Source organism: Alligator mississippiensis, chromosome 4, assembly GCF_030867095.1.
Source record: "Alligator mississippiensis isolate rAllMis1 chromosome 4, rAllMis1, whole genome shotgun sequence".
Classification (NCBI taxonomy): domain Eukaryota; kingdom Metazoa; phylum Chordata; order Crocodylia; family Alligatoridae; genus Alligator; species Alligator mississippiensis.
Genome location: NC_081827.1, coordinates 65,950,697 through 65,963,863, shown reverse-complemented (window position 1 = coordinate 65,963,863; position 13,167 = coordinate 65,950,697). Strand labels below are relative to the sequence as shown.

At 43.1% G+C, this 13,167-nt stretch overlaps 1 protein-coding gene across 3 annotated transcripts in view; it reads right to left on the bottom strand.

Moving 5' to 3' along the window:
- SRGAP1 (SLIT-ROBO Rho GTPase activating protein 1) overlaps positions 1–13,167 on the bottom strand; it is a 246,350-nt gene that overhangs the window by 82,275 nt on the left and 150,908 nt on the right. For all 3 annotated transcript variants that reach the window (XM_019493059.2, XM_019493050.2, XM_014595919.3), the window contains exon 4: positions 7,821–7,883. In XM_019493059.2, the coding sequence (XP_019348604.1) occupies positions 7,821–7,883 (63 nt within the window). The remainder of the gene's footprint in view (positions 1–7,820; positions 7,884–13,167) is intronic.

Genomic DNA, 13,167 nt, shown 5'->3' with positions numbered 1-13,167 from the left:
AAAAGGAGATGAGATTGGTCAAGCAAGACCCACAATGGGCAGGGGCATCCCATGGAACTGGTGAAAAACTGATGCAAAGTACTCATTAAGCAAGTTTGCTTTTTCATGGGCATCGGATGTCAGTTGTCCCATCTGATTTAGCAGGGGTCCAATGTTGCCCTTGCTTTTTCTCCAGCTCCCCACATATCTGAAAAAGGACTTTTTAGTGTCCTTGATATTTGTAGCTAGCTAGAGTTCCATTGCAGCCTTGGCTTTCCTGGTTTGCTCTCTGCAGGTCCGGACCAGAGCAGAGTATTCCTCCTTGGTGGTGGTTCCAGTCCTCCATCCTGTGTAGGTCTTCCTTTTAGACGCAGGAGGTCCGCTAGTTCCCTGGAGAGCCAAGGGGACTGTTGTGCCCTTTGGCTGCCTTTTCTCTGAGACTGGATAGACTTTGCTTGCGCATCCAGGATTGTTCCCTTAAGGAGCAACCACTCCTCTTGAACTCCCCTCCCCTTTGGGTTGTGGCCCTTTAGGGCCTCCCTGACAAACCTCCTGAGTGTGTCAAAGTCAGCTTTCCTGAAGTTGAGGACTTCTGTATTACTGACTGACTTGCCAGCTTTATGGTGGATGGTGAAGGTGATCAGCTCGTGGTCACTGTCACCCAGCTTCCCTTCGATGACCTATGGAGGTCCCTTTCAGTCCTACTTCTCTATGATTCCATAATTAACACAGCATAGTATTAAAAATTCCTCAACAAGAAATATACTGGCAAAGCAATGTCTTTTTAAGGCTTCTTAAATTATATCCAGGGCTAGACCCTGTATATGGATTCACTTGGGCACTCAATGGGCACCCACAGAGGTGGACAGATGTGCCTGAACAGATCCATGTACAAGACCTAGTCCTTAACAGGACACTGAACTGTTAGAAATTCTCAAATGTAACTTACTTTCCTCAATGAGTCAGTCTCTAGATGTCTCTATACCAGGGGTTCCCAAAGTTTTTATGCTGTGGCCCTGCAAACTGCGGCCCCGAAGTGGCTGTGGCCTGGCAAACTGCAGCCCAGCAGTCATAGCCAGCTGTGGCCGGAATTTCTGGCTGGAAGACAGGTGAGGAGGTGGGCCAAACCCTGTACTGCTGTGGGCCCTGCAGAAGGAGCCATGGCCTCTCCGCCTGGCTCTGGGGGGGCTGCAGTTTGCTGGTCTGTGGCCACTTACAGTCCAGCAGCTGACTCGCTGCAGTCTGGGGATTGAGAACCCCTGCTCTATACTGTCTCACTCTCTTCTCACTATGCTTTTTATCCAACTTTCAGCACAGAAGTTTTTTATCCAAGAAAATCAATTAACTTTAAAGACCCTTTCTTATAAAATAATCAACTATTCTACAGATTGTAAACATTATTAAGCCCTTGCTCATATGGCATTTCAGTATATTACAAATTCTAATCCTTCTATCTTCACACAAGTACTTTGGAGATACATGAGAGTGTCTGAATGCCAGTCACTGTTCAAAGATTTAAAATTTACAGCTGCACTTTTAGAAACCTAGGACTCCATTGAAAAGAAAAATCATGGTAGGAAACAAATCACCAGGAGTGACCTTTCAGTACTACTCCACCTTTCATTAGTGTGAAGTGTAGACACAGATCGTCCTTTTTTCATACTGACAAGTTTGCAATAATTTTATTACTTTTGTTTATTGTTCTTGATTACTGACCAGATAAAAAGGTAAGTTCCCTTTCTTATAAAATAGATATCAACTGAAGCTTAAAAATACATGTTTGCTGTTGCAAAGTCTTTCTGGTCTAGCCAGGCAAATATAATATTTTCTTTTATATAATTAAAATTACATATTTGTACATATTACGTCTATATCTCTGTATTGATCTGCATATATGTTACACAAAAAACCTTAATCAACAATGACAAAACTAACCAAAGAGAAGCTAATATTTGAACAGTTTAGGGGCTTAGCACTCCTAACAGTGTCATTTAAGACTTCAGCAAAATATTAGCTCAACAAGAACTCAGTTTCTAGCAGGTCTCCTCCCGCCTAGTTTAATAATAAGGTCTCAGCATCTAACCAGGTTCCCCCTTTCTTCTCCCTTCCCGTAATGTAAAGAAACTCTATTAGGTTGCTAAAAATATAAGCAAAATGTTTCAAGGACCTTGTAGATCACACCTGCAAGATAAGTCAAATAACATGTTTTTTCATAAAAATAAAAAAATTAAAGGTTTAACAATAAAAAACTAATTGGTACACCTAACACAGGAGTAAGATAGGGTACACCTGCATGGCTATCTGTGTAGAAACTAATTATTAGTCATTGCTTTTTTAATTAAAATCATTCAATTTTAAATGGTTTCTACATTCAATTTACAACAAACATAATCAAAATGTAACTATTCAAATGTGTAAAACTTTATGCATTTCCCCACTGCCAGATAGTCTAATCAGCTGGCTGACAGTGATTAAAAACTTTCTAGTTATACTCACTATTTCATTTCTTTAAATGGAACTACTGCAATGCAGCTATCTAAAAACAAAGTTACACCATCTGGGATGGGGCCCAACTAACCTAACCACTTAAACACTCCTCTGCAGCAGTTGATCATTTATTTAATGAATGGCCCCACGATTCCAACCCAGCACCCATATTTTGTCTAAATACTTAAATATTTTGCACTTCATAAACTTCCAAGAGTCTTCCCATTACAAAATTCCTAAAACAAAACCCATGCCTTACTATTTTCCAACAGAATTTTCATAAAATGAGTTATGAAATAAAATTTAAAAAAGAAACCACATACTGTATGGAACTATCACAGGGAACAGACAACACTCTTGTGACAATGGAAAAAATATAATCAGAGAAAACTCAAAAATAAAATACTTATGCCCAATCCTGCAATATTCTTCTGGTTCAGTAAAGCCATTAGGCAAATGCTTTTGATTTTGTACTGCTCAAGTCAATGTGAGTTCTGCTATCAACTTCAACATGTGCAAGATTACATCTTCAGAGCCACTCCCAGACTGGCCAATTTAGCACCTGCACTTACGAACTATAGTACCTAAAAATGAAATGCTTGGCCTCAAATGACTAATTCCATGGGACTGGATGAGATGCACCCAAAGGTACCAAGGGAGTTGACTGATGTGATTGCAGAGCCACTGGCCATCATCTTTGAAAACCTCTGGTGATTGGGAGAGGTCCTGGATGACTGGAAAAGGGAAAATATAGTGCCCATCTTTAAGAAGGTGAAAAAGGATGATCCAGGGAACTATGGACTGGTCAGCCTCTTCTCAGTCCCTGGAAAAATCATGGAGTAGGTCCTCAAGGAATCCATTTCAAAGCACTTGGAAGAGAAGGTGATTAGTATCAATCGGCATGGATTTACTAAGGGCAAATCATGTCTGACCAACCTGACTGCCTTCTATGATGAGATGACTGGCTCTGTGGATGCGGAAAGAGCAGTGGTTATGATATACCTTGAATTTAGCAAGGCTTTTGATACAATCTCCCACAATATTCTCACAAGCAAATTAAGGAAGTACAGGTTGGATGAATGAACTGTAAGGTGGATAGAAAACTGGCTGGATCATTGGGCTCGGAGGGTAGCAGTCAATGTCTCAATATCTAATTGGATGGCAGTGTCAAGTGGAATGCCCAGGACTGGCTTTGTTCAATATCTTTATCAGTGACTTGGATGGAGTGCACCCTCAACAAATTCATGGATGACACCAACAACGGGAGTAGGACGAGGATTCAGAGAGACCTTGACAAATTGGAGGATTGGGCCAAAAGAAATCTCTTGAGTTTGAATAAGTATAAAGTCCTGCACTAGGACAGAACAATCCCATGCACTGGTACAGGCTGGGGACCAACTGGCTAAGCAGCAACTCTGCAGAAAAGGATCTGGAGGTTACAGTGGACAATAAGCTGAGTATGAGACAACAGCGTGCGCTTTTTGCTAAGAAGGCTAAAGCCATACTGGGCTGCACTTGTAGGAGCATTACCAGCAGATGAAGGGAAGTGGTTCTTCCCCTCTATTCGGCACTCAGGAGGCCACATCTGGAGTAGTGTGTCCAGTTCTGGGCCCCCCACTACAGAAAGAATGTGGACAAATTGGAGAGAGTCCATAGAGGGCAACGAAAATGGTTAGGTGGCTGGGGCACATGACTTATGAGGAGAAGCTGATGGAACTGGACTTATGTAGTCTGCAGAAGAGAAGATTGAAGGGGGTTTTAATAGCAACCTTCAACTACCTGAAGTGGGTTCTGAAGAGAACGGAGCTAGACTGCTTTTAGTGGTGGCAGCCAACAGAACAAGGAACAATGGGCTCAAGTTACAGGAAGGGAAGGTTAGGTTAGATATTAGGAAGAACTTTCTCGCTAGGAGGGTTGTAAAGCACTGGAACAGGTTACCCAAAGTATATTCATTCTTGGACATTTTTAAGACCTGGCTAGACAAAGCCTTGGGTAGGATGATCTACTTGGGGATGGTCCTACTTTGAGCAGGGGGGTGGACTAGATGACCTCCTGAGGTCCCTTCCAACCCTAACTTTTTATGATTCTATGAATTCCGTTAGATAGGGTTAGGTGTGCCTAATGGAGCCTATATGATCAATAGAGCCTCCAAAGGATGATTCAGAAATAGGCATCTGAGGTACACAGAAAATGAAGCACCCTTTGAAGGGTAATTCCAACCATGCAGAAGTATCTAAAGCTAGCCGGTAGGAAATGTTAAGCACAGGGGTGTATCTGAATTGCTACACTTCTCCAGAGCTTAGACACCTGACTCATCAAATGCCTCCAGTGGGACCAATGGTTGTGGGTGGCAGCAGCAGTGGTATTTTGTTCAACAGTCTAGTGGTTGAATCTTGAGGGGACTTAAACCCACATCTCCCTGTTGTCAAGAAAGTGTCCTAACCACAGTGCTAGAGCGGAGGGTGTCTACCATGCATCCTACTGAAGACGAGTCAGTGTGCAACCAAGTGCACAAGAGTCATCGAAAGAGAAGGCGAACAAGCACCAGGAAGCCTGACTTTGTAGCGCAACAATGAGGTTTCTCAGCTGGGAGAGGTTTCTGGTTTCTGCTTCCTGGACTGTTTGTGCATTTTACATTAGATGGTTGTTGATTAAAAAGCAGAAATAAACCTGGAAGAAGGGACCAGGATGCAGGTCTCACTCTTCCCAGCAGAGTGCCCTCATCAGTGTTTCCTACTTCATAGGCAAGTGCTTTAACACTAAGAAATTATGCAAAAGGTGGACACAATCTCATCTTCCCTCATCTCCTCCATTTTGGACTGAAAATGACCATGCCAGCTGTACTCTGTACTGCTGTCAGTGTGAGTTAGGTGTACTCTGAGGATGCCTACTGGGTCAGGGCACTCTAGGGACTTAAGACACATTCTGGCCTGCCACAAGACCTAGGTGGGTGCTAAAAATCTAGGTCTGGGTGCGTTTAAAAGCTGACATCCATCCATCTGGATTTCTGGAGTTCAAAATATAGGACTCAAAAGAATTTAAGCATCTAGTGAGTTTCTGGGCTGATGAAACTGGGCTAATCCGGCACTGTTTAAAACTCAGGTACTGAAATTCCATCTTGACATTATTTAGATGCCAATGACACCAATCTGGAGTCTGCTCTTACTCTAAGTAGCAATAAGCCAATTCATGGCAGTAAGCACTTAGGGCCCAGTTGTGTAGTTTGGTCATTCCCAGCCTGAGACTCATGTGGCACTATACAGCCATGGGAGTCAAGTTTAGGATATCCAGTTGAAAAAAAAATTATTTAGCTAAGTTTGTAGAGAGGTAAAAAGAAGGTACCGGGTAATGTAGGGCCTCTGTAGGACACGCTAGGAAATCTGGTGGTTACACTAGATGACAAAGCTAACCTCTTTAACAATTTCTTTGCCTCCATTTTTTTGAGCAAGGACTGGGGCATCCCCCCACTGGGATACCCGACGGACCTAGGGGAGGCGCTGCCACGCCTAGGATCAGTGAGGACCTAGTCAGGGAACTTTTGGTGGGACTAGACGTGTTCAAATCAGCAGGTCCTGACAATCTCCAACCCAGAGTGCTGACGGAATTAGCAGGGGTCATTGCGGGACCCCTGGCACAGCTTTATGAGCACTCATGGTGCTCTGATGAGGTGCCAGAGGACTGGAAAAGGGCCAACGTGGTCCCCATTTTCAAAAAAGGAAGGAAGGAGGACCCAGGAAGCTACAGGCCCGTTAGTCTTACCTCAGTCCTAGGGAAGCTCTTTGAGAAAATTATCCAGGAGCACATCTGCGTGGGACCTGCAGGGGGGGCAACTAAAATGGGTTCATTCGAGGGAGGTCGTGTCAGACCAACCTAGTGGCCTTCTATGACTAGGTCACAAAATCTGGACTTTAGGAAGGCCTTCAACACTGTCTCTCACCCCATTCTCATGAAGAAATTAGGTGACTGTGGCGTTGATACCTACACAGTCAGATGGGTCGCAAATTGGCTGGAGGGCTGCACCCAGAGAGTGGAGGTAGACGGGTCTCTTTCGACCTGAAGGGATGTGGGCAGTGAGGTCCCCCAGGGGTCGGTCCTCAGGCCTGCACTGTTCAACATCTTCATCAGCGACTTGGACGAGGGGGTGAAAAGCACCTTGTTCAAATTCGTGTATGACACTAAGATGTGGGGGGAAGTGGGCATACTGGAGGAGAGAGACAGGCTACAACTAGATCTGGACAGGTTACAGGGGTGGGCGGATGAGAACAGGATGAGTTTCAATATGGACAAGTGCAAGGTATTGCACCTGGGGAGGAAGAACCAGCAGCATATCTACAGGCTGGGGAACTCCCTTCTCATTATCACAGAGGCAGAAAAGGATTTTGGAATCATTATTGATTCCAAAATGAACATGGGCTGCCAATGTGGGGACGCGGTCAGGAAGACTAACTGCACCTTGTCATGCATCCACAGATGCATCATGAGCAGGTCCAAGGAGGTGATCCTCCCCATCTATGCGGCACTGGTCAGGCCGCAGTTGGAGTACTGCGTCCAGTTCTGGGCGCCGCACTTCAGGAGGGATATGGACAGCATCGAGAGGGTCCAGAGGAGGGCCACTTGCATGATCAGGAGGCAGCAAGGCAAGCCCTATGAATGGGGGCTATGGGACCTGAACCTGTTCAGCCTCCACAAGAGAAGGCTGAGGGGGGGATCTGGTGGCCATCTATAAACTGGCCAAGGGGGACCAGCAGGCTATGGGAGTCCCTGTTCCCCCAAGCCCTACCAGGAGTAACAAGGAATAATGGCCATAAGTTGACTGAGAGTAGATTCAGGCTAGATATTAGGAGGCACTGCTTCACAGTCAGGGTGCCTAGGATCTGGAACCAACTTCCAAGGGAAGTGGTGCTCATTCCTACCCTGGGGGTCATCAAAAGGAGGCTGGATAATCACCTAGCCAGGCTTGTTTGACCCCAGTACTCTTTCATGCCCATGGCAGGGGGTTGGACTTGATGATCTACTTAGGTCCCTTCCAACCCTACCAACTATGAAACTATGAGCGTGTAAAAGGTCTGAAACTGTTTGAAAGGTTAATACCTACAAAAGTGATGAATGATTTGAAAATGTATCGAGGATAAAGCAGAAAATTTAAACTCATCATTAAGGTGCCCACTGCACTAACCTTATCTGACTGCAACTCATGACATGCATACAGCTCAGGTAAGCATATTATATGGAAAAAAGAATGATTTAACTGTGTCTTCACAAAAACGCTATGTTATTTTTGTGCGGTGAATTGTTATGTTATAAAGTATATAAAACAGAAAGTCTTGCAACAGAAGCTAAATAAATGTGCTTACCGTGTAAAGCTCATTAAGAACTTTCATTAAATCCTCATGAAGCTGGAATGCAATCTCTTTGCTCTGTAATTAAAAAGAAATTATTAGAAAGAGTCACTTAAATCTAAACAGAAATTTGCTCCTGTATATTTCTATTCAGCATTCATTGATGTTTGAAAACCAACACAATGGAGATTGCAAAGATAGCATTTTGATAGCAGTCCAGAACACTTAAAAAAAACCAAACAAATAAAAGATTCAGTGACGCAAATAGGTCATAGCTGAACAAGAAAGTTCTGATGGGAGACACAGAAGTAATTTAAGAGTGCGATTCCCATGTCCCATCAGGACATTAAGTGCCAACAAAAAGCTTACATTTAAGATTAATGTTATAAGGTTTTTTAAAATGGAAAAAATATATACTCCTCTTTACAGCTATTATGATGCATAGATATAATAAACCACTTGGACCATGATATTCTAGAAGGATATCCTAGCCATATTTATCACCAGTATATCCTTTGTTTCTCAGTACATACAACTATTTCTTTATCTAAATATTTATGTAAGACATAATCATGGATCCTCTTTGAAATGGATAGCCAGCTGCATAATATTTCATAGAAAGGGTAGCTGAAACAGCTTTGTTTAGCTTCTCCGGACTCTGTCTTTACTTTGTTTCTGTCCCAGAAAGAAGAAATACTTGGCAGTGGTAGCCAAGGGAAGCAATTGTTTCAAAATAGGAGAGTTTAATTAGAGCTTCATTCAAATATATTCCTCTGTTATTTCTCCATATAACAGTGCAGTCAGATGAAAACAGTGACAACTGTGCAAGTGTTGCAGGAATTTGTACAATAGGCTTTGGAAAGCAAGTACATAAAACATCCACAGGCTCTGGCAAACTGCCTATCTATATTTTTCCTGTAGTATTAATCATTATAGCATCCAATCAAGCTACAATGTGGTAACTTGAGACTTTTCACTTTTTGTGAGTAAACTGATATTCACCACCCACTCTTAAAAAACAGTCTTATAGTGGATAACATCCTGAACTGCTTGTATATGAGCCAAAAGAAAAACCACTGGACACAAGTCATGTCCAGAGCCACTACCATATACTTAGCTACCAGTGGAACACTTGCAGGAATAACTGTGAGTCTGAACACATTTTCTACACCCAAGTTCCATGAAGAAAAATAGGATATGTGCCATCAAGTTTACTTTCAAAGAAAATGAAATGAGAAACGTATGGAACAGCTTCTTTTCATGCAGCTTTTACCTTTGATAGTTTAAAGTTACATGCCACACCTAGATGATTATTTTCAAATTTTTACTAGATATCTTGAATATAAACATGAATGTCTAGAAGCTTGAACAATATAAAAGGCACAGTGAGATCCACGTTGCATATGAGTGTTTCCCAGGCATTAGTGTTGGTGGTACATACCAGCACCATTCTTTATGCTTTTTAAAGTTTGGCATGTTTTTATCCCTAGTTTCTGCCTCTTTAATGCATAGCAAACAGCACTTACTACTTCATTATTTTTGCAAAAGCCAAATTGGTAGCATTTATCTTATGATAAATAAAGGCTTTGTATTACAAGCTGGATAATTTACAGTCCAAGTAAAGTAACATGATATACTGTAATAAATTGTGAACCACTACTCTGAAATGAAGTAAATGTTTTTTTTGTTTTTGTTTTCCCAATTCTAACCTACTTTTCATTGCTTTACTTGGTATGTTCTCCTAACAGTTCATAGCCCTGCTCTGCAGCAGCTCATGATGATGGGATATATTCTGTACATATCATAAAACTGAGAAGTGAACGTCACCTGTTTTCCCATGGGAAACCTGTTTGCAGAACTAAATATGAAGAGTCTATTTTAAAAATACTTTTGCAGGAAAAGGGACACAATATTTGCATAATATAGCAGAAGCCATACTATAAATCAGCGACGAAGGTTGGAAAGAGATCCCTGAAAAAATTGGGAAATGAAATCTGTCCTCAATGCATACATCCATGTTTATCAGCCTCCTCTACTGCCTGAATAGTGAAAATGACAAATGAAAACCCAAATGTAGCAATTTTGATTCTAGAGCAGAGTCCTCTAATCAGGGAATGAGGGAAGGGGAGTGCACATACTTTTCAGGTGGAGAAGAAATAAAAAGCAACCCAGTCTGCCCTGCCCCCTGCAAATGCTGTGGCAAATAAAGCATCTGGAAGTTCTTTGAAAGTCATACCTTTCCTTTCTGCTTGTTTATTGGACTTAATGCAGTCATGGGAACAGTTGGGCTAGGGACAGACATTACACATTAACTGGTTTAAATTATCAGAAACTGTATTAAACTAGAGGTGCGCCAATACATTGGTCCGATATTGGAATGGTACCGATATAAAGAAAATTGTCTATATCGGATATTGGCCTGATGGGGATGATAATTTGGCCAATAAATGCCCGTGCTGCGCACAGCTGCAGCACGACATGGAGCAGAGCCGGCAGCGTGGAGAGCTGCCTCCAGCTGGTAAGTCGGAAGGGAGGGGGGAAGAGAAAGGGTGTGGGGGGGCAGATCAACGCCCCCTGCGGTGAGGGAGGGTGCAGGGGCAGGCACTGCCCAGCTGGAGCAGGGGGGCACAGGATGGAGCTGTGGCTCATGAGGTGGGGGCAGCGGGGGGTGACCCTGGATCTGCACTTGTGGCTTTTTGGAGCTAATCAACAGTTCAGCTGGTAATATCCTTTCATTCCTTCCTTTAGAAAAAGCTGTTTAAGAAGAGCTTGAACTAATGAGCGAGGCTTTGTTTTCTGATGGGGTGCTAAATGCTGATAACAAAGCTGATAAATGCTCTGTTATCAAGGAGGTGGGGGGGAACCACTCCCTAATCAGAGTGTCTGCCAGGGCCTGGTCACAACCCCCTCAGCTCAGCAGTATGGAAGGAAGGGAGGGCTGCTCTAACACCCCCAGCTTTTAGCTTGAGCCACTGTAGACATGTGCCTGAATTTTTTCAGTCCAGAGGGGATGTCTGTATGGTTACAAACTGGTTCAACCTTGACAGGTTAGACTAACCTGCAAAGATTGAATCAATTCAGGCTTTTTGAATAAATGTCCCTAGCCCAGATGTTCAGTGCACATAAATTGGTTTGAAAAAGGCTGAAACCAGTTTGAGATAAACCCGGTTGAATATAGTATCAAAATTAACTGATTTGGGTCAAACTGGTTTATGCAATGTCTGTCCCAGACCCCTTCCTGGTTTAAGTTAAACCAGACTCCCCCAGCATCCTGGCATACTCTCTAGGCTGGGCTCTCTGCCCCACAGCAGAGCTGGCCTCTCCCCTCTGCTTCCTCGCTGAAGCTCTGGCAGAGACTGCAGGCATTTGCCTGGCTTCCCCCTACTCCCCCACCACCCTCCCCTCATTACTCCCTGCTAAGCAGGGATTCCCCTCTCCCCTCTGCCATACACAGACACCTCTTGGCATTAGCTAGCATACCACATGCTGGCTATGGTCTGTGCTGTGGCAGACAGGACAAAGACAGACAGGACTGTGCTGCTTAGGGCTCTTTGGAGCTAAGCAATAGCTAAGCTGGTAATGTCCCTCCATTCCTTCTTTGGAACTAGTTGTTTAAGAGCTTGAACTAATGGAGAGATCCTTTTGTTTTGCTGATGGGGTGATAAATGTTCCCTACTGATAACTAAATGCTATGTAAATCCTGGCTGGCTCCTTGGTGACCGAGGGGGTGTGGGGGGAACCTCTCCCTAATCAGAGCGTCCTGCCGAGGCCTGACCACGCCCCCCATCCTCAGCTCAGCACTGTCAAAGGGAAGGGAGGGCTGTTTTAGTGCCCCCCTGGCTTCTAGCCTGAGCCACTGCAGGCATATACCTGCATTTTTTCAGTCCAGAGGGGATGTCTGTATGGTTACAAACTGATTCAGCCTAGGTAGGTTACACTAACCTGCAAAGATTGAATCAATTCAGGCTCAGGCTTTTTGAATGTCTGTCCCTAGCCCCAGAGGACCACTGGCTTGGTAGCAGCTCCCTAGGCTCACACTTCTCTTGTTTTGATCTGTCCCTGTAGTACTAAACCCAGCTACAAGGGCACATGCAGCTCACTGTCAGAACTTTCAATTAATACACCTTGCAATCCCTCTCTTCCTCTCCTTTTCCAAGCAGTAAATGGCTTTCTGGAGAAGGGAGGTAGAAGGAGCTTAAAAAATAGATTCTAAAACAGAAACTAAATACGAAGTCAAAATGCAAGATGTACAAGAGAGAAAAACAGACTGGGAAGGGCTACACAACAGGGCTAACAAATGACTGGAAAGAGATGGAATCAGATTTTTTGTTTTGTGCTAAATTAAGAGACTTGGTTAACCCCAGACATAGGCAATCCAGTAGATTCGTTCTTAAGAATGAATACGTTTTGCATTAGCATTTAACATCAGGAAATACCGACTCATAAAGTTAGTAAAAAGGCTTTTAGTGTGATATATGTATTGTGTGCGCAGCTCAGACATGGATACCAGAATAATAGATTTTTGGTGTGCATTCAAGGGCAAAAATACCCAATTACTTGTGGGTGCACATTTCTCACAAGACAACCACTCTCTCCAATCTCAGTTCTAGTCCTCAAAGGGAATTTACAAAATACTTTTCATAGATGAGACTATGAACTTCACTTCACCATAAATCTACTGGATTCAAAAAATCATGGACTAAATATAGACATTAGATTTATGGCACATTATAAGCTGCCTGCCATCTGATGATCCCAGGTAACCCGTCTGCATTTCACCAGCTACATTTTATCATCATCTTCCCCTTCCCCCCCACTACCTTTTCATACTTATTGTCTCCTATTTCCTTTGAAACTTACTGTGACGCATTTGCATTTTCACAGACCTTCATTTTGCATTTTGGCTTCTATTCTACCCAGGAAAGCACACAAACACCAACAGAATTTCCCTATGCCTGAAGAAGGTTGCTTGTGCCTGAAAGCTTGCAAAGAACAAATTTTCCAACTATTTAGTTGGTCTAATAAAAGATATTACATCTGCCCAAAGAACCTTGTTTGCCCATGTCCTTTGATGAACACAGCTACAAACAACACCCCTCAGACATGGAGTGCACTTATTTTCAATTATTAACACCTTCTGTCTCCTCCTCAGCCCTGCTACTTATTCTTCACTCCTACAGTGTTCTTCAAGGTTGCCTTCCTCTGGGATTTTATCCCCAGTAAAGCCAAATTACAGCATGAAGCATGTAGCACACATTTTCCCAAAGCTAAGTTGGTATCTCTAATCAGTCTATCAAGACTTTAAAACCAAGTTTAGAGATGCCCTGATCTTCACTGTTCCTGAGAGAAAATAATTGGTGTG